General features: G+C 40.6%; 1 protein-coding gene across 1 annotated transcript in view; it reads left to right on the top strand.

The window, feature by feature from the left end:
- The window catches only part of CPM (carboxypeptidase M), a 32,574-nt gene that overhangs the window by 1,926 nt on the left and 3,808 nt on the right, over positions 1-26,840 (top strand). The window contains exons 3-6 of the mRNA XM_042872370.1: positions 17,054-17,151; positions 25,069-25,241; positions 26,172-26,356; positions 26,622-26,792. Coding sequence (XP_042728304.1) covers positions 17,054-17,151; positions 25,069-25,241; positions 26,172-26,356; positions 26,622-26,792 — 627 coding nt within the window. The remainder of the gene's footprint in view (positions 1-17,053; positions 17,152-25,068; positions 25,242-26,171; positions 26,357-26,621; positions 26,793-26,840) is intronic.

Here is a 26,840-nt window from a genome sequence, read left to right as displayed (position 1 = left end):
GCACACCTGCTGTATTCCTCTGAATGGAATACATGGACAGTAGAAACATTCTCTGTATCAGGTAAGCAGAGTGACAATGGAAAGAAATAAAAATAAATGAGGGGGGGGGAAATTAGAAAAGTACTGAACTTTTTTAAGCATTAAAAAGATTTCTTAAGAAATTTGCATTTAGAGTCCCATGAAATACAGTAGAGGATGGGACTGAAATAGGATCTTTCAATTCACTTGCTCATACTAAGAGAAAGTTTTGCGACAGCAGTGGTTATATAATTTTGCTTAAAATGAAACTTCAAGTATTGGTCAATGAGCTGAAGTTCCAGTCCCCTCTTCTATGTTAAGCTGGTGAAAGCAAGAATGCATGTATGTATACACATGTTGTATGGATATAATACTGTTGTCAGTTAGCTAAACTATGAGAGCAAAATCATGGATAAGAAACAGAATTTAAATATTAGAAAATTCAGTAGTAAGTCTCTTGTTATGAATTTAAATATAAAATATTATGAATTGGAGAGGTGACTATAAAGTCACTAGATGTAATTTTACTGTTGCTATGAATGACTACTGTTTTCAGATTGCTACTTATTAAATAACATCAGAATAAGGCCTAGATTAATCTAGTATTACATACTGCCATTAAGATTTGAATTATGCCAAATGTGAAGTGAGAACTTGGGTTTTTCAATTTATCTTTTTATTATTTATCTTTGACTTGAGTGGACCCGGAGCTCTGTAAGGGTTTAGGATCTGTCCTTGAAGCCCAGATGTGGAGGAGTGTATCACCTCTTGAAGAGATGACTGCAGGTAGTTCTACAGAAATAGCTGAGTGCTCTTCATGCCTGAAGTCACACGTGCTCCAGACAGGGTAATTTAGGTCTTGAGGCCAGCTACCTTAAGCTAGCCTTGTGGGCTAACTTAAAGTTATGATGCTCAGGGCATTCTCCATTCCAATTATGACCATCTGCTAGGATAGAGATTCTATAGAATCTGAGTACCTGGCCCAGTGCTTAACTACCTTTGCTGTAAAAATAACTTTTCTACCATCTAATTAGTATTTGCTTTGTTGTGTCTTTTTGCCATGTGCCTTTAAGAAGGATCTGGATCCATCTTCTCTATAATCATAGAATGACTTAGGTTGGAAGTGATGTTAAAAATCGTCTAATTCCCTGCCACGGGCAGGGTTGCCAACATAAAAGGCCACCAGCTTGAACTCAGATCACCTTCTTGTCTTGCACGTGCCTTAAAATAACTTCCAGGAGGATCTGCTCCAGGATCTTCCCAGGCACTGAGGCGAGGCTCGTCAGCCTGTAGTTCTCTGGATCTTCCTTTCTCCCTTTTTTAAAAATGAGAGTGATGTTTTCCTTTTTCCAGTTACCAGGGACTTTGCCCAACAGCCATGACTTTTCAAATAGTGGATTGGCAAGCAAATCGGTGTTTCCTCATAACTGTGGGATACATGTCATCCAGTCCCGTGGACTTGCACACATTCAGTCTCACAAGGGGTCTCTTACTTTCACTTCTCTTACACTAGGATAGATTTTGCTCCCTCGGTCTCCACATAGAGGTTCAGAGACATTAATATATCTTCCATTAGGTAGTGGAAAGTTGTTGTAACATCATCCAGGTCAAAGAAGCCAAACTTCATCAGCTTCTCCTCAGGCATTCTTCAGTGTTCTAATCATCTCAGTGGCTCTCTATTGGACTTTCTTTGGTCTAACAGTATCCCTCTTGCACTGAGGAGCCTATAACTGGATATGGTACATATAAATTCACTAGTGCTGATAGGGGAGAATTTTCATTTCCCTCATGCTGCTGGCTTATGTTCTTGTTGATGCAGCCCAGCACAGAAGTTACCTTTTCTGCTGCAAGAGCACTCTGCTGGTTCAAGTTTGTCTTATTGCCCCTGGGGATATCCCTCCAGCTCCCTGCAACTCATAGCTTGCAGACCTGAAACCTAGGTAGTCAATTTGTAGCCTGTGCAAACAGGGAGTTATTGGATTGATAATCCCAATATGAAGTGGTTCTGTTCCAGGAGAAGGACTTTGTATTTGCTTTTGCCAAACTTCATGATTCTTTGGTTGAGAAATTCCTTCAGCTTATCAAGGCCGCTTTGAATGGCAACTCTGGCCCTGCCGACAATGTTAAACAGTATCAGCCTCAGTACTGGCCCCTGAGGAATGCTGTTAATGACTTGCTGTCACTTGAACCACAAATTGCTCGGTCTCACAGTTCAGCCTCTTTTTTGACCTTGCTGTAGCCTACTGATCTAGCCCATACGTCCCCAAGTTTGCAAAGATACTTGGAGGGGTAGTTCTGACAGCTTCACTAAGGTCAAGGTTTAAAAAAATCCAGTATCCAGTCTCTCCCACTGAGCCAGTCACTTGTTCATGACAGCTAAGCAGTCAAGTGTGATTTACCACAGATAAATATGAGGGGAGATTTAGAAAATGTGTACTTTGCCATTTATGTATAAGCATGTCAAATGAACACAACAAGACCAGTACCAAGAACCTTATTGAAAAACAATGTTAAAGATGTTCAGTCTGTTTGCAGTGATTTACATCAACACATGGAAATTCACGGCTCCTCTGCCAGGTTACTGGGAAGAACGTATTCTAGATTAGCAGCGGTCTGTTCAGTCTTCATCCTGTACAGTGGAAGAGATGATGTTTACTTTACTCATTTCACCTTGCAAGCTATTATCTTGGAGTCTGAGGAGAGGGATATGTAAGTGCAGTCAAAAAACTTAAGCAGGGGTAACGAAGGCAATAAATGAGACCTCAATACCTGGCATGGATGTCTGGCTCCTGCAGGTGGAACGTTGGGTACTGTATTCTGGGCTATCTCTATGTATGACTCTTGTGAAAGAGAAGGCTGAAAGAAAAAAAAAAAAAAAAATCTCCCCAAACCTAAATTGATGGAGCAGGTTAGTCAATGGCAGATGACAATTCCCATAAATGCTATGAAGAATCAATTTATTATGCAATTAAGTTCTAGGAAGTGCGGTTCCTCTCTTCTCAGAGACCCATCTGTACAGCAGTGACAGGCACGTATCTGCCAAAAAGAGCATTGCTTTCCTTGTGAAGTTACTTAAGGTCAGATGTGCAAATGTGTGGTGGCTCAGGACACTCTCATTCTTTGTTGCTGATGTGTTGTTTGAATAAGCTTGTAGAAGACCTTTGGCAGGAGCTGTGTTTTCTAATCTGCACAGTATTCAACCTCAGTACAGCATGTATGCTCTACAATAATAGAGAAGACTGCACAGCTGTGTCAGCCTAGAGAATGGGATGCATTGTGGCCATAATTAACCTTGCCTGCCTAATGGCAACCTAGTGGAAAACAAAGACTGGCTCTGTAGCTGATGAATCTTACAGTGTCTTTCTAAAAAAGATGACATTTCAGCGCATGTATTATCCATAGCTTTTTGTTGTTAGAAGTAATGTGCATTTATTTTATTTTTTAGAAGAGGGTGGAGGGGAAGGGTGGGATAGCAGACTTGATGATGATAATTAAGTAGTCCTGATGATTATCTTATTTGGAGAGAATAAGCAACATCGAAATAGCCGAGTGGCTTCTGTAGTAGATTCATGCTCATTAAAATCTTTTCAGATACACTCTGGATTCAGATAAAGTTGATAGCATAGCAATTTCAGCTTGTTTTAGATCTATATTTTCTGGAGGCTAGTCTACATTTTTGGATTTCTAGTTCAATTGGAATAGTTGTAAACATCTTAGGCCACTGAGCAAAGAAGGTTGTATTTGGTTCATGTTACTTCTACACAATGAAGAGCTTAGAAGGCTATCTCTTCTTCGGCCAATTCTATCATCAGAGAAATAAAAAGGAAAATAAACTGGCCAGGTTTTGTTCTAGTTTCACTAGAAACTTTCAGAAATAGGACAGCTTTGTTGCAAGTAGATTAAAGTTGGCATGTGCTTTTGTGTTGTTTTTTTTTTTTTTTTTTAAGGGCAGAACTATGTGATTTAATCATCCTGTTTACTGTTCAGTTACCATTTGTTGCTTTTGAATTGGCACATTCCCACCCATTGATCTTGAGCACATCTCCAACTCGTAATAGTAAACAAAAAAGAATATCTCATTTATTAGCATTCTGCTATCCCTGTTCTATCAAGAGAAGCTGATACTTGCAAGCTATTCTTGCTTGGCTGTGTGTGTACATATGCATTACATATGTCTACATGAAGACATAGTTGGCAGGGCTGCCAGCAGACCAGGTTTCTCGCTGGTTCAGAGGAGGTGCCTGTTGGAGCTCACCACATCGCCTTCCTGCCCACATTCATGTGTTTCCCTCCTGAGAAAATAGAAGAGAATGCCACATGCCCAGGTCTGCATCTCATAAGCAGCTGTCACTCAGCTGAGGAGCACACTAGTAGTGAGTGAGGGCTGTGTAGTACAGAAGAAAGTGTGTGCCTACTTTGTAGTATAGTTGGAGAACCTAGACAGCTGCTTCAATGTCATTCTGTGCAGGTGTCAGTGGGAGTTATGCCTGAGATGTATGAGGAGTTGATGCTGATCTGCTAACTGTGCTGATACTGTGTGATTAATGCCTGTAGGTGTTTAGGGGAGACTATTTAACAGAGGAGAACAAAGTTCTGGATTGTTGCATTCCAGTGAATATATTTTATAAATATTTTTATTATAATAATTATTTATGATTATAATTTAATTAATTTTATAATTATATTTAATTATAATTATAATTATAATTGTAATTATAATTTATTATAATAATTATTTATAATAATATTTTAATATAATATTTTATTATATTAAAATATAATAATATTTTAATATAATATTTTATTATATTAAAATATTATAAAAGATTGACTACTGTGTGATTGACTAGAGACTGTGTAGTCTCTATATTGATAGAATTTGAGTAAAACACATACAGACTACCTGGGGGCAAAATAGGAAGGTATTTTCAGGCTTTTCTCATGGTATAGTATGTAAGGAGCCTGGGTTACTGCCATCAATACTACCATGAGCTGTAAATGTATTACATTTTTATCAGAAACTCTTTAGGTTCCAAATGCTCTTAAGTACTAGAAAACAAGTTTTGCTGCTGGAGGAAACAAGAACAATTCCAGTAGAGCACTAAGGTTTTGTAGATGCATATTTTGGTTTCTTCTGGTTAGTTTCTGGGGTACTGGCACTGTGCTAATAGAGAATGAGAAAGCTCCACCTAACCCAGTATACCTTGAGGTGAGTTTCTCAGTGCTACCCATTGATGTTTGTACAAACCACTGTGAGAACCAGTGCATCTAAAAAGAGGGAGGAAACATAAACATAATAATGACAGCTGTTAATTTTCAAGACAAAAAAAGAAACTGCCTAGAGGAATATCCACAGAGAATATGATATCTTTAAAGAGGGGCTTTTTGTGCGTGTACATAGTGAGAGAGGTGTTTGTGTATACAAGAGTATTAGTGTTTCTTCCATTTGAGTGACTGCTGCAAATGTTCTTCCTCCTGTCTCCAGTCCTTGATAATGTCTCCTCTTCTCTTCCCCCTGCTTGTCTCCCACCCCACAGATTTCCTCAGTCCTATGAATCACAGGCTCATCATGCAAGCGTTGCGTGTGTAGATAATATAAGCATTGAGATTTTCAAAGTTCATTCTAAGAAACAAAAATGAATGGGATGTTTCCCACTCTAATGGACCCATTTAAAACACACTTAAGTAATCTGCTCAAGTCTAGAGTTTCATTTAAAAACAGGCATTCAAAACTTATTGTGATTGCTACTTTTACCCATTCTTGCTTCTTTTCTATTTTTTCCTCTCTCCCCACTGTCCTCTGAGCGCTTCTTCTAGCAGTTTACTTAGCAGAGTTGATGTAACTGCATGTGCCTTACATGTCTGACTACAGAAGAGCCGCAGTACTTCCACCTTCTACAGCATTTTGACTACTGTAATGCGACATTGGTTGTTTGGATGCAGTTAATTCTGATAGCCAAACATTACACTTTTTTGCCTGATAAAATGACCTCATACTGTCAGCAATGCCCTGACAGACTGCCTACACTTCCTACACAATTCTGAAAGAGTACTTAGCTTGGGCCAGTGTTGCACATTTGGCTTGAAAGACAATTAAAACATTGAAGAAGTCAGTCTTAGAGGTGTGGAAACTGACTGTAAGTCTCTTGCAATGAAGGACAAATAACTTGCTTAAATCTCTTTCCTTACCTTTCCTATGACAATTCAGTCCTCTTTGCCTTCTATGTGGTCTCCTATACCTAAAAAAGTAATGATGGAAGTGTGTGTGCATGCAAATGCAACTCAAACACAATTCTTATAGAAAATATGGTCAGAAATGTTTTTTTTTTCTCTATGAAATTTACCAGAAATACTATCTAGGAGAGGAAAATAAGGGGAGGAAGGAGAAAAAAAGACAACTGCTTGAAGGAAACCTGTCTTAGCAACATAGTCCAAATGCTTTTTGTTTAAAAACTTTTCTTGTACTGGAATCATTCTGTTGTAACTTTGGAAAGGAAATGTGATCTACTTATAAATAGTATATAGTTACTGTGAGCAGAGTTTATCTATAATCTGAGCTGTGGGGAAAATCACAGCTTTCCTGCCTCCTCTCTGCTTCTGGACAACTAGAAAGCAGGGAGCAGAATGTATTTGTTAAGCTTTTCTTCCTTTATTTAGAGTAGTAAAGGTGTAAATGTACAGCTATCCTATTTTTCCCTCAGTAAGGCTCTGCAGGTTTCCACGTTTGCTTAGAAGTAGACAGAAGTGATGACTGGGTGTGATTATCAGCAGTAGCAATGCTGGCAGCCTTTTGTGACTTGAAAGTACCAAGTGCAGCTGGTGGGTATAGTTTGATTCATGTCTGGTTACATATCCCTTATCAGGTGTTGGGAAAGTAAGTAGGTAGAAGATGTAAAGTCAAACATACACTACCTAACCCTCCACCTCCCAAAAAAGGACAAAACAGAGCTCAATACTCTAAGAGCTTCAGTTACACAAAAGACAGTTAATTTACCTTTTTTCCCCCCCCCTCTTTACTTTCTGGAGGCTTCTGCTTTTTTGGAGCTGTGTGTGTGTGTGTGTATCTGTGTGTGTGTGTACATTTCCAACCATACAAATGAGAGGGGTGATCTTCACAGAATCACAGAAGGGCTTGGGCTGGAAGGCATATTAATGATCATCCAGTTCCAACCCCATGCTGTGGGTAGGGTTGCCAACTTCTAGGTCATGCTGCCCAGGACCCCTCCAGGGTCAGGAATATCCACAACCTCTCTGGGCAGCCTGCCCCAGTGCCTCACTGCCCTCTCAGTAAAGACTTCCACCTAACATCAAATTTAAATCTGCCCTCTTTTAGTTTAAAACTGTTCCCCCTTGTCCTATTGCTATCAGACTGTGTCAAAAGTCTGTCTATATTTCCCTGAGAATAAGGAAAATTGGGTGAATATTATGTTAGCTCAATGATATGAGCTGAATTGCAACTTACAGTACAAAGTCTTAAATTTTAAAACAAATTCTAGTCTCAGGCTTCCTTGGAAAGAAAGAGGATTGCTCTCTGATGCCTATTCTTTTCCCAGATGATCAACCATTTTCCTCTTGTTTGCAAGGGGAGCACAGTAATGCATCCCTCCTCGCCTACTCCAGGTGATGCAGCTTTGCAGGATAAGAGCAGTACACCTTGCATTCTTCCTGTCCAGGAAGGCACCTAAGGCTAACAGTGTTGCTGATTCCCAGTGTTTCCTAATTAAAGCTTTACTACATGTAGTTATGGCATATTGTGTCCAGCTAGTTCAGTGAGTACAAGTATGAGCATACTTGTATGTAGGCAAGATGCAATTTCTAACCCTGAAGCATTTCTTCCTTAGACCATTCTACTACATTTGGTCATGCACAGAAGAGATCTAGATTCTTTTTTATAAAGCTGGATTTTTCCTTGTGAATGCAAGTTGGATGTGTGCAGTTGCTATTTCTGCTTTTTTCAACTTCCTATGAATTAGGTTGTTAATTGAAAGGAGAGAAAAATGTGTAGGTGTGGTTGTAGCCCTCTTTTCCCTCCCAGTGAAGAGGCTGCCCTGCTGGTAAATGGTTCCACTTTGGGCACAGGAACTTTTACCACCTATGCAGTAATTCAGACAGGACAGAGCTTAGATTATGCTTTAAGAAGAAAGTTCTGCAGCTTGATGTCCAGGGCTTACTTGCAAATTCTTGTTGTTATGGAGAAATTTGGTCTGTGGCAGTTGAAGTTATTTAACGGAATGATTGTAGTGGCTGCATTACATGCTGAGTTCACAGTGGATTTAGGGTAGTGGAGTTATATTTCCTGTTTGTTCCTAGTACATATTTTCTGCATCCTAGGGTCTGCAGTTACCTGAAACATTTGAGCAGGGAGAGCTTGTACAGATCTGAAAAAGTAAAATTTGTGCTAAGGATAAAATAAAGAAAACACCGTTTTCAATAAGAAATAGAGTCCTACTGTGTCATTCAGAAGTTCAGTCTGGTTCAGTATTCTTTTTGTCATGAACAGCTAGAGAAAACTCCAAGAATATGTTAAGCACAGAATACTTCCAAATACGTACAAATCAGGTGTTTCTGACAAAGCACATTTCTTAACTGTGATGACTTGAACTAAGTTACAGTACAAATCTTGTTTCGACGCACAGTTGCATTAGGCTGGTCTTAAAATCCAGGAGGAAACAAAGACCATCAGAACACACTCCCTTGACAAGAGAAAGGACTAAGTTGCTTCATTTGCTGTTGGTAGTCACACTGCCTGGATGTTCCTGTCATGTTTGTTAAAATGGATTGCCTTTCCTGAAAGGAAGTCACTAATATTCCTAGAGAGATTTTTTTTTAACCCATTATGAGAGAATCTAGAAGCAACTGGTTGAACTAAGGTAACTTATTAACTAAACCAGGAGCAAAGGTGGTGATAATAACAATTGTATTGTTTAAATTAATTGATCTTGCATTTTTTCCTCTGCAAACTGTTTGATTAAAAACAAAAAAAGTGACAAATACAATGTCTAGAGTATGCCAAGGATGCCTAAGTAGATATGCTTAGCAAGTTTCTTGGCAAGGTACCTCAACACTGAGGCCCTCATGTATACTAGTAGCTTTCGAGCCATGTAGGAACAACAGCCTATGGTGTCCTCCTGGTTTTCTTCTCCTTCTCTTGACTCTGAATGCCAGGAATAGTTTGGTCTCCTCTGCCTTTGGCATTTAAAAACAAAACAAACAAACAAAAAAACAAACAACGACAACAACAAAAACCTAGGCCAAATAAAACTGTTTAATCAGGATAAATTACATTGAGACCATCCTCCTTCTTGTACCTGGCTTGCATTATACTTTGCTTGTGATAATCCAGTGTATTACTGTGAATTGATAGCATTTCTTTATTTTATGAACATGGTTGCTTTTCTGAAAACTACTAGAGTATACCAGTTTTATACTTCTCTCAGAAAATATTATAAATTACACATCTGTAAATTTGGTTTTAAAATTTGTGCTAATAGAAGCAAGAGTTGGTGAGGAGGAGAAACGTTTTGATTGGTTTCTGGGAGTGAATATGAAAGCAGGGAGTGTAAATAACAGAGAATGCCTGTTTAGGGTAATTCTATGTGTCCATGGAGTTTTCCCCTCAGTGACCAGCGCTGAATAGGACTAGTGTACATGAATTTAAAAACAGTGTTCCCTTCTGGATTGTTTTTGTTTGGATGTTTTAAAAATTTATTTCTATTTCTTGTGTTCAAATACAAGGTGCTATTGTAGAAACTGCTCTGTGTTGGCAATTTTCCATGTTTTTATATATAATGAGTAGGATCAGCTTGATTATGAGAACTGGAAATGGTACTGCATGGCGAGTCATATACACATAGGAAATAGAGGATTGTTGTCATAAGATACAAGTCCCCTGAAATTGTTTAAGCAGCTATAGGTGTCACAGACAACCAAAGATGTGTAAATCTTTAGGTAGATAAGCAAGAACTATGAGCTGTTCTGACCCCTTTCTGTTCTCAAATGCTTTGATGACAAATGACCTGTGTCTGAGGTCAGTCCTGCCATCTTGCTTATCACTTGCTGACTCTAAATTAAATTGGCTGATACAGTCTCTGGAAACAGGTGCTTACTGAATATAGAGAAATTATTATTTTTGTTTATATATAACCTTTAGAGATACGTATTCTTTTCAGATAAGATATTTTTTCATATAAGATTTTTTCAGATAAGATTCAGATAAGATTCAGGCCATAAGCTTCTAAGAAAGGATACAAGGACAGAGACCAGAAGCAAGAAATCAAACAGCATAATCAGCACAGTAACTGTCAATGTCGGTGCATCTCTTGATGGGATGTCTGCATTAGCACTTGAAGATTGACAAGTGGAAATGGAGAGCACAGGGTAGTCCTAGCACCTTGAAACAAAACAGCATGGGTAGGACATCAATTAAGCATTCACTTCCTTATCGATGATTTTCACTCTCGGCTGCAACCTTATTAGGAACAGTGTGTCTAGAATAGTTCTTGTGAAGTATGATCTCTTTGACAGCTTCTCTATTAAGCAGGGTACTTGGGAAAGCAAAACAAGTAGTGAGACCTTTGCTCCCTTTTGCAGGATAAGAAGCGCTATTGATTTTTGGGGTATGGGCTGGGCACAATAATCTGATGTTATCTGAGGATCTTTTGGGTTTGTTCTGCTTATATATGCACCATGCTGAACACTGTTAGTCTTGCACAATTGATGTATGTGACTGATCTGTCTTTAGCGCTTCAAAATACCTTGAACAGTTTCTTATGTTTGAAGTGTCCTAGCTTCTCTTGGGATATCAGTTTTGTCATTCATTACTAATGGAAATCCAGTCCAAGTGTTTAGATAAACCTTTCCGTCAGTAGACTATGAGAATATGGTACATTGACAGCAAGGGTAAACTGATGTGCTACAGTTGCTTATTACATCTGTCCGACCCTCACTTCAGGTATGCAGGTTATCCAGAGTATAAACTGTACATCTAGGATGTGTGTTTCCTGAGCAAACACAGCTGCCTTCTACTGGTTGATAATTTACAAAGTTTATATCCCTGAAGGATACTTTTTTTTTTTTTTTTAACTTACTGTAGCCTAGAAGATACTTTATACAACAGTCTGGCTGGCTTAAACTTGCATATTTGCTCATGTCTATAATGCTATTTCTGCAGTACTACCTAATTTTAATTATTTATGTAACCAAAATCATTCAACATGCTGCTAACTCTCAATTTCTGTTGGAATCTGAATCAAGTCGTGTGTGCTGTCAAGCAATCCTCTTGCAGAGACAAATTTAAAAATAGCTTTAGATGCCCAGCTTGGATTGGTGATGACTAATCTGAGTAGTTAAAGTTTCAGAAAAGAGGTGTCCCATGCCGTTTGTTAGATACCCTGACACAGTTCTGCAATGAAAACTGTCAAGATCAATTAGTATCTTGTATGGTAATAATTTGGACTTACACTAGTGTTGCATATTAGGATGGAGTACCCAAAGACATAGCTGAAGGTTGCCAAATACAGTTAAGGAAATGTTTCTAATATTAGTATGCACTGTTAAAGTGGATTAAGGAGTGTTTGAGGGATTGTGTGGGAACTGTGGTACGTCTACAGAAGAACTTACCAAGGAGCAACTCATACCATCCTGTCTCCCCGCAGTGTTTTGTATAAGTAATACACATGGCAGTTATTTGCATCGTTTCTCTTTCTTCTGTCAAGCCATAATTATAGTAGCGGCTGCTTTTGCAGTGGAAGCTGTTACATCAGCTGGTATGTTTATTTCACTGCTGTTCTCGTCGTGGAATCTAGGCTGAAGCTCTTCTGCTTATACTGGAATCAAATATGATTGATATGATATAAGCTATGCCTAAGGTGTAACCACCACCCCATTACGTTCTCATAGATCAAAACCCTGTTTTTTTTAGTCCCCCTTCTTATCTTGCACTGCTTTGATCGTATGTTTTAGGGACAGAAACATGTGCTTAAGTAATTTGTGTGGTGCGCGATAGAATGAAGCCTTGATAGGTTAAGTTGTCAAGATTGCTGAAATACCAGTAGTGCATAGCAATCTGAAGAAGTACGACAAAATTATTTATGCTTTTTAACTGCTCTATACATACTAAGATGGCTGTCCACAGAGTTTAGAAACACATGTTTACGGATAAACCACCCTGATGGTTTGCTACTTCTTGTCAAACATGAGGAAAAACTTACTACTTCTGCTTAAGAAAGAGGATATGAAATAGAAAGACATGTAAATTGTTGTGGCTTATTTAACATCTCAAGAGTATTGCTTGAGGTCCTTACTTTGATTTGTATAATGACTGGTATCATATTGTCTTTTTTCATAAGCTTGCATCATGTTTTTTTATAGGCAACGGAAATGGATCCACATAGTTTCATACCTGAGGCTTTGATTTAGACATCTAAAAATTCAACTTTCCAGTCAAAGTCAGAACAAGTTTTGCATGACCTATGTTCAGTGCTGCATTACTCAAATTAGCTTTTAGTCAGATTTGGAGCCAGCGTGAACTGGTTTTGGACTTTGTCTTCTAATTAGCATTGGTCTTTCTCTTCTCCCTGCCTTGTGCCTTTTTAGGAAGGGAGTGCCTCATGGATAGGATCTGCAGTGATGCTGATCCATGCTGAGGTGATGTGTAGCATGTATATGGTCAGCTTGGGAGAACTGTAGTCGGCATACTACTTTTCATTAATTAAAGTAGACCTCCATGCAAACATTTAAGCTGGTTGGCTGGGTCTGTGGGTATGGACAGCATATTGTCTAGTTAGTTCATTTCGCTTCTTAGCCACAACTGCCTTTGAAATAACAACTCCGTTTCATACATGGAACCATGAAGAACAAAGAGAAGAGAAGCAGAAGTAAACTTCAGAGCAAAACAAGGAGTGTAACCCAGTCTCCAAGGCCTACAGATAATCTGGTTTCTTTCTCACTTGATCTGGACATCGGTTTCAATTCTCTGTTTTAATTCCCAGTTTTTGTGGGTCTGTTTAGAGTATTGATACCGTGTCATGAATATTGCTGTGGCAAAGGTAGAAAACTCATCAATAAATCTGCTCACCCTACCAGAAGCTGTATAATCGGGCTTTGCTCCAACGCAATTACAAACACAAGTTTGTCTTGATTACTTGCAATATAGTTCAGTGATTAGCTGAAATAATTTCTGGTTTGGCAGTGAGGAATGGTTTCTCAGTGTATGTTCAGTTGATGCAAAGCATGGGAGGTGGCTTAGCTGTTCGACTATGAAAACAGAGTTATCTAGGGCTTACTGATTAAAGGAAACTTTATCTACTAGATCTTCTTATATGCAGTAAATTACTGCTATATGGAAAGAATCTTACATCATCCCTTGTAGGTACACTATCCAGTACTGCAGGCTGAGCAGACCCAGGAATTTATTTTAATTGTTAATGGTAAGCTTAATGCTTCTCACAAGCTGGAAGTGCCAGAAAATAATTGATGTCTCAGTTCATGGGAGTGTTTATCATTTTGATGGCCCTCATGCACACAAACTGTAAACAGTCTAAACATTCATGCTGGAAAGACCAATTTAGATCAGTACTTAATGCTAGTCTATACTTAGCTCTTCCATGTGCTTCCCATGAGGACCATGAGGATGATCAGAGGGCTGGAGTACCTCTCTTATGAAGACAGACTGGGGGAGCTGGGCTTATTCAGCCTGGAGAAGAGAAGGCTGTGGGAAATCCTCATTGTAGCCTTTCAATGCTTACAGGAAGCCTACAGGAAAGCTGGGAAAGAACTCTTTGTCAGGAAATGCAGTGATAGGACAAGATGTAACAGTTTTAAACTAAAAGTGGGTAGATTTGGGTATGTCAGGAGGAAATCCTTTATTCAGAGGGTGGCAAGGCGCTGCAACAAGTTTCCCAGAGAAGCTGTGGATGCCCCATCCCTAGAAGGCCAGGTCAGGTTGGATGGGGTTTTGAGCAATGTGGTCATGTGGGAGGTGTCCCTGCTCTCAGCAGGGGCTGGAATTGAATGGTCTTTAAGGCCTCTCCCAGCCCTAACCATTCTGTGATTCTAAGGCACTGGAAATGTGGGCTTTTAAAAAATATATTGTTTTTCTTTGTTTTAAATCAGAATATATTTCATTTGCAGAAAGCCTTAAGTGACACAGAAATAGCTTGTAGAATTGATGGGTTTTTGTTGCTTTAAAACTACGGTACGGTGCAAATGCTGCTAAAAATAGGGTGCTGTTCTACATTAGCTTGTAAGATACCCTGAAAAGCCTACATGCAATGGATGTGCATGTCAGTCATCTTTGCCCTTGGTCAGATTTGAGATAGCTCTGATGGTCTTGTTTTGTTTGAAAGGAACCAGAGGCAAATCTCAATGTCTGATTATTGGTGAGAAGATCCTCCCTTTCTAGGGACTACAGTACAGCTTGTCTATTGTAACTGGTTGGGTATTTTATATGCTACGTAATTAGATATAGGAAAGTAATCCAAACATAGTTAATATATTGGTTGGCTTGAAGTTCAGATCCCACTTTCAACTGCTTCACCTTTTAGGTCACTGCTTTGTATTCGTATGGGAAATGAAAAACGATTTGAGGAAACGAATGCTTTTAGTTGACGCATATTTCATTTCCTCTGAGAGGGCTTTTGACACATAATACACTCAACCTGTTGGCTCTAAGCTATTTCAAAGACTTGCCTGTGTGCTTGGTGCTCACTGTGATAACAGTCCTGGAGTTGGATGGATCTGTAACCTTATAGAAAGTGTATGCCTCCTCTGTAGGAAATAAGTGATCTACAGCTTAACTGTATTCACCTCCATCTAGAAGAGAGAGCTGGGGCACATCTCTTGTATAGGTCTTCTGCTGCCTTAATCTTACAGTTTCACCATAATCTTTTAGATGCTGGATATGCTTTTTAGCACTGCTGCTTCACCTGACCAACTCCTGGCCAGGGAAGCTGCATGTTGTAAGGCTGCAGGTTTGAGCCTGTGGTTTGAGCTGGGGTGGAAAGGCTGCAGTCAGAAGCAGGTAGGTAGCTCCCAGTGCAGCAGACTGCATGGCAACTGAGAAGCCAAACACTAGGGAGGAATGTCCGATACATATATAAAAATATATATAGTTTTTTGTTTTTTTTTTAAGTTTATTTTCTTTTATTTTTCCAATAGAAGGAAGGAGAGCATGGCTTAGAGGGAAGGACTTTCTTGGTAGCTCACTATGGGTTACCTCTGGATGCAACCAGGGAGAGAATAATGTTAAAGACATGGAAATCAGGTTCAGACTCTCATGCATGCTGGATTATGAATAAAAGCAGCATGTTTTCTTTCAGTACTGCTGTTTTTTTCTAGTTCCAAACATACTTCTGCAGTAAGACTTGTCTTGTTTCCACAGAATTGCACAATGGCTGGGGTTGGGAGGGACCTCTGGGTTTTGGAGGAGAAAAGGGCCAGGGTTCTGGGGGCCGGTGCTTCCGTTCTCTTTTTGAAGAAAGATGTGCTTAAAAGCTAGTATCTGGCTTCTCCACTCTGCTGCTTGTCTAGACTTACAGAAGTTGAACTTTTATTATTGTTATTAATGAAACAGTAGCTCTGCACACAACAAAGCTGAATAGCTTCCTCACTTACTGCAAACTTATTTCTGGATGTTCCGGAGGACGACTGCTTGCTCACGTTGTCCTTTGTAGTGGATGTCAGTGGTGGCATCTCTCAGCCTTGTGTTTGCAAGGATTGAATAACAACGTATTTGGAGTGACTGCAGACAACTAGGGAACGCTGACAGCACTCTTGTTCAATCTGTCTGCTGGCATTGCAGTCTCACTGCTTCCTGATCCTAATTAATCCGAGATTCCGACTCAACCTGTGAAGTGAGCTTAGCTTGGCAACCACTGACTTCAGTTTTAATCATCTCACAGTTATTTCAGTACATCTTGTAGTGCTTCTGGTTCTCTTCAACATTTGTCTCCTGTTTGCTAAGATACTACAATTGGTGCAGCATTCCTGTTTTCTTTCTAGCCATGTAACTGGCTCCTTGCCGCTGGACCACGAGTGTTATGGGATCTACCTCTGGGAAACTGTTGTCTTCCAGAGTTTCCTACAGACTTAATGATCCACAGTAGTGTAGGAAGTAATGCTCTGTATTCTTGCTAATAACAGCTGGACTCCTCCCAGATAGCTCGTGGGTCCCACTGAGCAGTGTGTGAGAGCTGGGGACAGGCAATATGCATGAGAGGTCTGGCCATTAGCAGCCCACAGGCTGTGACTGCTGCTGTCAAGGAACTGGTCCGGTTTCTTTGCTGCCATCTGCTGAAAGCAGTGCTGGCCCACCTAAGGGAGCAGCATAGAGGGAAGCACAGTTGTGTAGAAGAGCTCTGAAATGCCACAATATCGCTACTAATAATAACAACAACAAAAATGCCCTCTCCCATTTTCAATTGGGACTTCCAAAATATTTACTTATTTTATTACTTAAATAAAGCTCAGCTTCCTGTGCGTCTTTAATGATCTTAACTAACACTCTTTCTGTTGCCGCTAGTTCTACACTATGAATTTTTGGGACGTGTTTCTGTGCATGCCAGCTCCTTTTTATTTTTTCCCTGAGCAGTAATTCATGTATGTGTTCAGCTTTTCTACCTTGTCTTTAATTGGGGGGGGGGAAAAAGAAAAAAGTTTCTTCTTTGTGACAAGTATCATATATAAATACTTTACATTTGCTTGGTTAATTTGATTGACAATCTTCACTGTAAAATTTGATTAGAAAAATATATATTTCCTATTTCCTACCACTGTTTAAATGTTCTTGACGTTTCAGGATTCACTGCACGCTTTCAGTTGGAAGACAGAACAGTGGTTCCTATGACTAATTTAACAAGTATTTCTGTAAATAAATCTACTTGAAAACACTACTATAGGATTGTCGGTGCAATTATGAAATATGGGAACTTGTTGGTCTTCTTGATGACCAACTCTTGTGTACTTTTTTTGTTCTTTAAATTCTGTATCATTTTATACTTTGTTTAAAAAATTGTCTTTTCCCCTTCCCCTCTTAAAGGTAGAGACCTGTGGGTTCTTGTTCTGGGAAGGTTTCCAACCCAACATAAGATTGGCATTCCAGAATTCAAGTATGTTGCTAATATGCATGGGGATGAGGTACGTTACAACTTTTGCAATGTCACTTATATCAAATATATTTACTAGAAGTTTAAGGTGAACTGCTCTCAGGTGTGTGCTGCTTATTATCAAAGTATACACATATTTCTTTGTCAAGAAATAGCCTCAAAGAATTTCAAGAAAAAAGTTACCTTGCTATGGCAGAAGTGTTTTGGGAGATCTTTCGTCATTACATTTAAGATCTCTCAAACAGAAAGAGCTTTGTCTTCTCCATAAGAATAAACCCAAAGGCTTTAATTTTACTGGCAATGAATCAGATGTAATTGTCTGCTTGTTACCAGCTGGGCATGAAGTATGACTGATGGAACTCTTCAAATCCAACCTAAGAGTGAAAAATAATTCTTGTGAACCACCAAATAAATTGTTTTTAGGGAGGCAAATTCTCTTAACTTTAAGCTAGGAATAAATGCATTTACCTAAGATAACACAGTGAATACAAAAAGCAAAGCAACTTCAGGTTTGATTTGCCTTGGAAAGAATCATTTATTAATGATAAAGAAGAAGAATGCTGATTGTGAGATTTCCAGGTGTAATATGTAAATGTGAAATAAACTGCAAGCTTCACTCTTCTCTCTGATCTTTTCTTGCCTTCTATTTCTCTTATTCTTTAGCTTTCCCTGCTCTTATTAGATATGTTTTGGATAAAATTGAACTACGCCATATATTTCTATGTAGACTTTAATTTCAAGGGTAAAGAATTCAACAGAGAAGTGGCAAAAACTGTCTTCATACGCTAGACTGAATTCCCTACTCATCTACTTCCCTTGGTTTTGGAAGTGTATCCAGTGTAAAGTATTACTGATCACAAGCTATTTCTATTATCAGTGCTGTGCCTGAGCACTTGCATGCCTAGAGGCACTTGTGACATTCCATGCCAAGAATTTTCCCCGAGTTCAACTAATTTTACCTGGTTCAACAGTGGTCATTTTCAAAGTGCTGCTGGGAGTCTGACTGCTTTGGGATTTAACTCTCGTGTGGGAGGAAGCTGATTCACAGCCTCAAATGGATATGTGGTACTGGATGCCCAAAACAGAGCCTGCAGCTCATGAAACCTGTTGTGTTTCAGCAGGGGAGTGCAGGCTGCTTAGGGATTGCAGCTGTGTGGGACAGTCCCTATGGGCTGCTGGAGAAAGCTTCAAGACTGTGGTTGCAGATGAGCCAGTTTTGGTGGAAAAGAATTGGAGGGGAGAATGCCATTTTGTCCAGAGTGGCTTGCCTTTCAAATCTGCTGCAACTGGACATAAGGGCAGATTCCTGCAGCTACTCCTCTTGAAGCATTCACAATGGGGCACTCCTGGTACTCTTGCTACCTACAGAGATGTGCATAAGAAACTTGGGCTGCGGAGACACTCAGTGTTTACGTGCTTACATGGTTAGGGGTTGCTAGAGAGCGGGCAACCTGGCTTGCTATCTAGGATATAGATTTTGAAGTTAACTTTATAACAAATGAAGAAACCATCTAAGTGCTGTTCACAAGCTTGTCTGAGAAGAGTTGTTCCTTGAGCTAACAGCACTGGAGCTTTAGGTGCTGTATTATGTGACTCTCTAATGAGCTATGTTCTGGCTTGTTCATCAGAACAACCACGCACCTAGGAAAGATTCCAGAATTAAGGCTGATCCTCCTTATCAGGCCCCCAACCTTTGCCTTTCTTTGTGCGTGGACGTCATACTCACTTGGTGTTTGTTTTTTCTATCTGACCATAAATGTGTTTCATATGGCAGGAAATGAATTCCTCATATAGAGCCGCATTGGCGAATTTGAATATTTATTCCCATAATCTAAGATTCTGTTAGACTAGTCACTGGGGAAGGATTCAACTTCCCCTATAATAGATTAAGCAGATAAGTTTTTCATTAACTGTATGACAAGCTCCAACTTGTGCTCCACAGACTTTCATAACTTCAGATTGCTGGATTACAGCCTCATTGATCTCTGAATTCCTTTGGTGCTTCAGTGATGCTTTCCATAAGTGGTACACAGCGAGGAAATTCAGTTCTCTTCTATTGCTGATGCTCCCCCTTTAAGCTGTCACAATAATACAGACAGCACTTACCTTTGATTCAGTCAGTAGGCTTCTCCTAAAAGCACTGGGAAGCCTGAACTCTGTGTGCAGGCTGTTCTCATGTGCTGCTGGAGGGAAACATGGGTTAATTGGGGGACTACTAAAGAGGGAAGCTCCATGAGAGAACATAACACTAGGAAGGGAGCACTTTTTTCAGAATTGGGAAGATTATGTTTAGAGTAAGTTAAGGTTTTTTTTATATATACCATAAAACATGGCTGGCCAAAGCGGAATGATTTTGTCTTGTGACAGCCATTGCCAAACAGAGTGAACTTTTGCCCTACATCCCTGGAGGTGCAACAGGAGACTTTTCCCATTGTTTCTGTGCTTGAATGAAGTTGGACATCATTTTTAGCAGTACTTATTTAGCCCACGCCAAACTAAAACTGATGATTAGCGATCGTTCTGTCACTTGGAACTTGAGTCTGGACTTCTGTGCTGGACTTGAGTCAAAATGCACTAATAGGCTGCACAAAACCTGTAGGCCTGTGAAATGTCAATGAAGTTTGCATTAAAGATGAGGGAGGTTGCCTGCTGCTCTGGGGCCTGTTCATTACAGTGGTAGTCCCTGTGTTTGAATCAAAGCACTGATTCGGGACTTCAAACAGTTCAAAGCAAATTAGAGGTTTGTCTGGTTTGGTTTTCAGCTGTTCCTCTCTGTAGGGAGCAGTGATGTGACTTACTGTGTTATTCATTGTTTTTTTTTTTTCAGTTGCAGCTCATTGTGAGTTAGGCAGCAGCTCTCTCCTGTCCCAGGGCTGTGCTCTCGTTGAAAGAGTTTCTATTCTATGTATGCAGTTGCACATTCCTCTCTGGGGAAAAACTCATTCCTTGTCACACTGACCAACGCCAAATCCCCTGATGCTTTGAGACGTGCAACTTTTGACCAGCAGTACTGCTGTCTGCAAAGCTAAGCTGCAGGATTTCACTAATAGGCTCTTTCTAAACCATTCATATGGTTCTAGGGCAAAGTGTATCCAAACAGAGTGTAAGCTATCTGTGTGATAATGCTTGTTCTCTGTAGTGTACTACATAGATGTGTAGCTAGAGTAGCATGCTTACAACAAGCAGTAGCACCAGTCATCACAGAATTCATCCCTTTTCCAGGGTGACAGTATTCATACCATCCTTCTCTGAAACCATCCCCTTCTAATAACTTAGTGCAGCATTATTTTGTCTCTTTTTCACTGTGTACTGGTGGGCCTGGACTAGACTACATGGAAGGAAAGTGTGTTTCTATTACTGGCTTGCCTCATGATTTAAGTTCATGCAGCTATACCCTATGTTATGGACATAACCATCTCCACAGTAGGGTTTCCAGATTAGAGTAGCTCTATTGTGATAATTGGAGCTTTCAAAAACAAAAGAACAGGAAAAAAATACAGTGAGTCTTTTGTAGAGGGTTGTGACTTCATTTCCAAAAGTGAATAGGAGCTGCATTTGTGCTACCAAAATATCCCCATATGGTAATACGTTATTTTTTTATCACAATGTTGGGCAAAAGGTTGCATCCATGTACTATAAAATCTGCTGTAATGAATTCTCAGGACATATTCTGCTGTCATTTATATGTATTGTACAAGACATCCTATATATGTTTATATTTAATACATAGGGAGCTATTTTCTGCCTGCTTTCAGTATCAGCAGATGCGATATAAAGAAGGTTGGAGGCACGTGGCATTTCAGGATTCCCAGCAACCAGATCTATTTTTTTAACCTTACTTCAAGGAAGTGTGACACTGCTGAGATCTCTTTCAACACTCATAGGGCTGCTGCCTGCCCTCAGTTACCTTTCTGATCTCAACTCTCACCCTCCTCAACGGGAAAAGCAGTGACCCGTGTCTCAACCAGGTGAAAGCTGTGCAGATCAGAATTTGCCCAGGCAGAAACAACTCACACCAGCTGCTAGTTCAAAAGCAGGCTGGTGTTGTGCTGCTACTTTCTTCGGTTGTAAAACAAACTGCAGTCCCCGCATATTTGGTATTTCCATGGTGATCACTGGTGTAGAAAGAAATGGGTGTTTGCCAAATGGCGTTTGTATGAGCAGTGCCTTTAAGACTGGTGGATTTTACTAAAGTAGGACAAACACAGTGGGGTGTGTCACAGCTGTGCATAATAATTAATGCTGTACAAGTGTTAAAAAAGAATGTCTTACATGTGTGGCATCTCAGCGATAAGCCTGAGGGCTGCTGGTTTCTCTACTGTAATGCTGCTCCCTTACGTGGGTCAGTATGGGAGTTGGGGCTGGAGCAAGGAGAGTGGCAGGGCTGTGCTGTTCCAAAACAGGTCCTACCTGATGGATTGGATCTCTTTCAACATAGATCAACTGAAAAAAAAAAAAGAAAAGAAAAGAAAACCAAACAGGCCATGGTTAAGGAAAGAATTTCGATCTTAAAAAATGGGCAGTGTCTATCCACCCATAGTCCCCTGGCATTAAGTCTGTATTATTGGATAATAAAAAAGCTTTAAAACCAGATGTGGTGGAGTGAAGCGTTAGGGCACAGGTACAGTCACAGCTAACCTTAATCTTTTAACAAGCTGCAGCTCAGGCTTCTTTAAATGCTTCAGCACCTGAGCTGGGTGCTGACCCAGCTGTGCCAGAAGTGACTGTCAGTAGGCTTAAGGTACGTGTTTACAGGAAGGGCAGTCACACCCTGCAGATCCATGTCCCAGCACACACATGGCTCTGCTTTCAGGACTTCCCCTGAGGATCACTGAAAGCCTTTTCTGATGATTCTCTCCCTCTGGGGCACGCAAAGAAACCTGGACAGCTGAAAGTGCAGAGAATCTTAACATGTCCCTAAAGAATCTAACTGTCCCTAAAGGTGGGGAAAAGGGCTCATCTGAGCTGTGGCAAAATAGTACACCTGGATGAGAGCCCATTGCCCTTAGGATGATGCAGTTAAAACCAAAGACATGAAATCTTTGCTCTGCTCCCCACATCTATGTATTAGATAAGAGGTGTGTTGAGGTATCTGTCCTTGATGTTACTGTTAGCAGACTGCCTCCAGCATATCGAGATTTATTTGAAGCCCTTAAGTTTAAAAAACAAAAACAACAACAACAACAAAAAAGAACCAAAAAAAACCTTGTAGCTTGGTTGCACAGGTACAGCTGAACTTGTCAGGGTAAATGTTGGCTGGGCATTAAGTGCTTTCTGAGCGCTTGGTCAAAACTGGAGCTACACTTTCTCAAACTAAGACTCCCTTCCCCTTCCTTCAAACACCTCCAGATGTGCTTTGTTAAGAAACCTACTGGGAGTTCTGGAGGTACTCTGGAGCAAAGCAATACTCTTCTGTTGTTCTACCAAAACAGAGTGGTAATACACACAGCTCAGAGTAAGTACCCTCTGTGGCAGGTGGTAGCTGAATTGTTCTGGCACTCAGTACTTGGGTATGGCAATATGCAATAGGATCCCTATGCAAGGGATCCTATAAAATAGGATTGTTTAGTGCTCTATGTGTAAACAAGCCTGGGCTTAACTCTAAGTTACCATGAACATCATCCATTAAGCACTGCTGAACTGCCATTATTTATGAACATTATCCTTTTTCAGCCACCTTCTCTTTCTGCATCTTTCCCTTTCTTTTTCTGCTTCTCTACTTTTTTTTTTAATCTTGAGAGTACTTTTCTTACCAGACATTGAGGAGAAGTACTGTAGGACCAGGGGGCTCTTTCCCACTCCCTCCACAGAGCAGCCCAATCTTGCCTGCAGTTCAGCTTCCTGTGTGGTAGGGCTGTTCTTGTTTCTCTGAGTGCTTGCTTTATCTCTGGTGCCCAGGGCCATGCTCTGGCTGACATCTCTCCCCTCCTTTCTTCCCCCCTCCCTTGCCTGCTTCCCAAGATGTCTATCACCCAGCACTGGAGCTGAGCTGCTTCTACAAGACAGGTTCTGTTGCATACCTTCTAACACCTCGCAGAGTAAATGTAGCAGACCTGTGGAGTGGTCTGGCTCCCACGTGGCTGATTTGTAAGCTGCCAGCAACAGGGGAAGTTAGTATCTTTATCCCCCCCATCCAAGTCTGCTTGCTGTAGAGTCCAGAAAAAGAACCACTAGCTACTGGGACAGTCAATGCATTTGTTAGTGCTGCTTCCCCCAGCAGATTAGTGGATGGGGCCTTGCAGAAGACCTGGAACTGACAGGTAATAATTAAATTAGGAACAAATCTACTCAGAGCAAGGTGGGGAAAAAGTCATTTTTCCTTATACAAGCAGCATTGCAGAATTGCTCATCTTTAGTGTGATGCTTCTAGAGGTGTGAGCTGCAGCTTAGCAGAGCAGTTTGGAACTGCTGCTCTCCCATCCTCTTCCTGGGATAAATGTCAGCTGCTGAATAACTGAGACCCAGTTTGGTCCCACCCTAAGTAGTGGTGCAGCAGTACCGACCTGTCTTCTTGCAGGCAGAGCTCCTGCTGGATAATGTTTGTGTTCCCACTCATGCCTACAGCTGGAGCAGGATTTGCCACTTGAAGTGAAAACCGAACAAGATATTAGTACGGCAAACAGCTGTGAACAACATTTCCTTTCCTCTGATTTCACCTTCATTTATTTACCTTACCTTGTACCAGTTTGCAAGCAAGATGAGGTTGATCAGTTTCCTTCAGTAATGTGGCACCACGTTTCTCAGTTTAGGAGGAGGGAAAGAATCATTTGTGGTACTTCAGTCTTAGTGGTGCAGGACTCATTTTAAAAAGATACTGAGATACTCTGTAGCTTGGAAGAGCTTGCAGTAATTTACCAGACTCAATTCCTGGAGAGGAGTGGAGATAAGCCATCTGCAGAGCACATCCAGTTGCAAGTCTTGATTTGTTCCCATTCCAGTTTGAGATTAGGAACACTGCAGCTCCCTTGAGGCATGGGTCATGTTGCTATAGAAAGCGCTCCCGGAAAGCGTGGTGCAGCGAACGTGCTGTGCTGGTGGATGCTGGCACAGAACAATGTTGGTCTCAATTCTCTGAAATCTGCCAGAGCACACCAAAGGGGGAGATGCCCCAATAGTTTTTGTGACTTATCAAAGTTCATATGAACAAAAAATGAACAACAATGTTCAAATGAACAAAAATGCCACTGCCCTTTGAAACCTAACCTTTGAAAGGTTACATCAAAAAGGCTCTTCCATCTTTGCCAAAGGATTTGCACGTACCCATTCCATTTGCCCAGTGCCAGTGTTTATGACAATAAAATGCCTTGTAACAATGTACAACAAAAGTGGCGTCTCTCTATTTCCCGTACTGGGAATCAGCCTCTCTTAAGCCTGCATTAGAGCTGACTTCACAGAAAAGGAGATGAACAAGGAGAAAATCTGGCTCCTTCCTTCCCCCTCAGCTATTGCTGCCATGGGGTGATGCACAGCACCAGTGCTTGTGTGCAGGACCCAGGGTCCCTCAGGCTTTGGCACAGAGCTGACTCTGCAGAGCCTCTGATATAATGCAGTGCTGCGTTTCCAGGCCCACGTGATCCCTAACAAGCAGCCTCTGCAGTTTTAGGTTTTGATAAGGCTGTGCCTTATCTATATAGGATTTAAGCAGTGTAGCTGACACAGTCAGTTTCTCATCACACAAAAAGTTCTGGTTGATCCAGGTTTAAAACCCTTGTGAAAATCTTCTAGTGACTCCTTGAATCTTTTAAATTACCTTAAATGTAATTGGAGGGAGAGCATGGAACAAAACAGTGTTGACCAGAAGGCTCTTTCACGCCTGTGTAATCCAGTTAAAACTGAAACCATACAAAAAGCTCCAACTATTCATGTATAAGGTGGTGGGGTTTGGAATGTTTTGGGTTTTTTTTTTCTTTCTACAGCAGACATAAGAAAACTTACGCTTCTTTTACAGACTGTAGGGAGAGAAATCTTACTCCATTTGATAGAGCACCTGGTGACCAGCTATGGACGTGACCCGGCTATTACCCGGCTACTCAATAATACCCGGATTCACATCATGCCAACGATGAACCCCGATGGCTTTGAAGCTACAGTGGTGCCCGATTGTTATTACTCACGAGGAAGGTATGGGTGGCTTAGGTGGGTGGGAGTGGGTAAGGGAAATGGGCGTGGGGTAATAATTGGAGTTAGCAAAGAGGCTGAATCATACTGAGTGGAGAGAATAGTCCAGTGGATGTATTAGGGCTAAGTTTGGCCTCTGCTGTTCAGAAGAGTCACTGTTACAGGACAGTTTTTGGAAGAGTGAGTCACGCAGATGTTTGTATGTGGTGTGGTCAGAGAAAATTAGTCAGAAGGATATAACGACCTGACCTTCTGGGCAGGAGACCCAGGCTGTGAATAGAAGTGCAGTGACCTCTTTAGACTTTTAGAGTACTATATTAAAAAAAAAAAAATTGTCCACCCACAGAGATCTTTTTCAGTTGGAGAACTGTGTAACCCTTCTTCGTGTTTGCAGTTCATACTGAATGCAGATCTACTTAGTAAGAGGGAAAACTACAAAAACATAGCTTGCTTTAATAGGTGCTGTGCTAGGAAAAAAAAAGTCTCACATGGGAAAATGTAACCCAGAGTTGCATCTTGCACTACTTCTGCATTTTTTAACATAAACTGCAATGACCAAAAAGGGGAGGAAAAGTTTAATTGGCTAGAAGAGGGGGAAGAAGAGGAGAGAGTAAAGAATTGGAAGAAATGTCAAAGGGATGAAGTTGGAATGTATGAGCTACTAGTTCTCCTGGAGCTTTGGCCATGGCAACACCAGGAGCAAGGGAAATGGTGCTCTAGGTAGAAAGAATTCTGAGTTCTCCAGGTGGGTAGTGCTTGCAGAAAGCATATTGAAATCTATTTTCTGAATGCTTGAGGAGATACATTTCAATGGCCATCTTACTTGCTCGCTGAAGGCACCAGCGTGCCCCAGTTCTCAAGTTCTGTTGGGCTGGTGCTGTTGAGATGCCTATGGGCAAAATGGTAACAGGAGTGCCTTCTCTCTTTCCTAAGGTACAATAAGAATGGAGAAGATCTGAACAGAAATTTTCCCGATGCCTTTGAAAATAACAACAATATCATTCAGCCAGAGACTCAAGCAGTGATAAACTGGATAAAAAATGAAACATTTGTTCTTTCAGCAAACCTGCATGGGGGTGCCCTGGTTGCCAGTTATACATTCGATAATGGCAACTCAGGTAAGCCTGGAACAAGTTCTTTCTTCCACAGTTGATTCATTTTAGGAATTTTTGCTCTACCAATGCAGAATGTTTAAGGTTTTCTACAAGGTATTTTTCAGCTTTTAAGTTGGGATGGGCGGGTTTTGGTAAACATCAAGGACAAAATAGGTTATTGAAAGACACTGCGTGCTTTGACTATCTGTGAAGTTCTTATCCTGTGTAAAAGATGGTGCTGTATGTTTTATCAGTAAAGAGAATTACAATGGCTGTCTTCATTCTGCAGTTACTGGCACATCAAATGGTTACAGCAGGTCTCCAGATGATGATGTTTTTGTTCACCTGGCAAAAACCTATTCTTTCAACCATGCCAGCATGTACAAAGGGACTGGGTGTGACAGCAGACAGACCTTCCCAGATGGCATTACCAATGGGTACTCCTGGTACCAGCTGGAAGGTAAGAATGTCCATGCTGCTTTTTCAGCTACCTCAGATTCCTTCTTGC

Source organism: Lagopus leucura, unplaced genomic scaffold, assembly GCF_019238085.1.
Source record: "Lagopus leucura isolate 7727_CA_CO unplaced genomic scaffold, USGS_WTPT01 Super-Scaffold_100008, whole genome shotgun sequence".
NCBI lineage: Eukaryota > Metazoa > Chordata > Aves > Galliformes > Phasianidae > Lagopus > Lagopus leucura.
The sequence above is the reverse complement of the archived record's forward strand: the minus strand, read 5'-3'. Positions and strand labels throughout refer to the sequence as shown.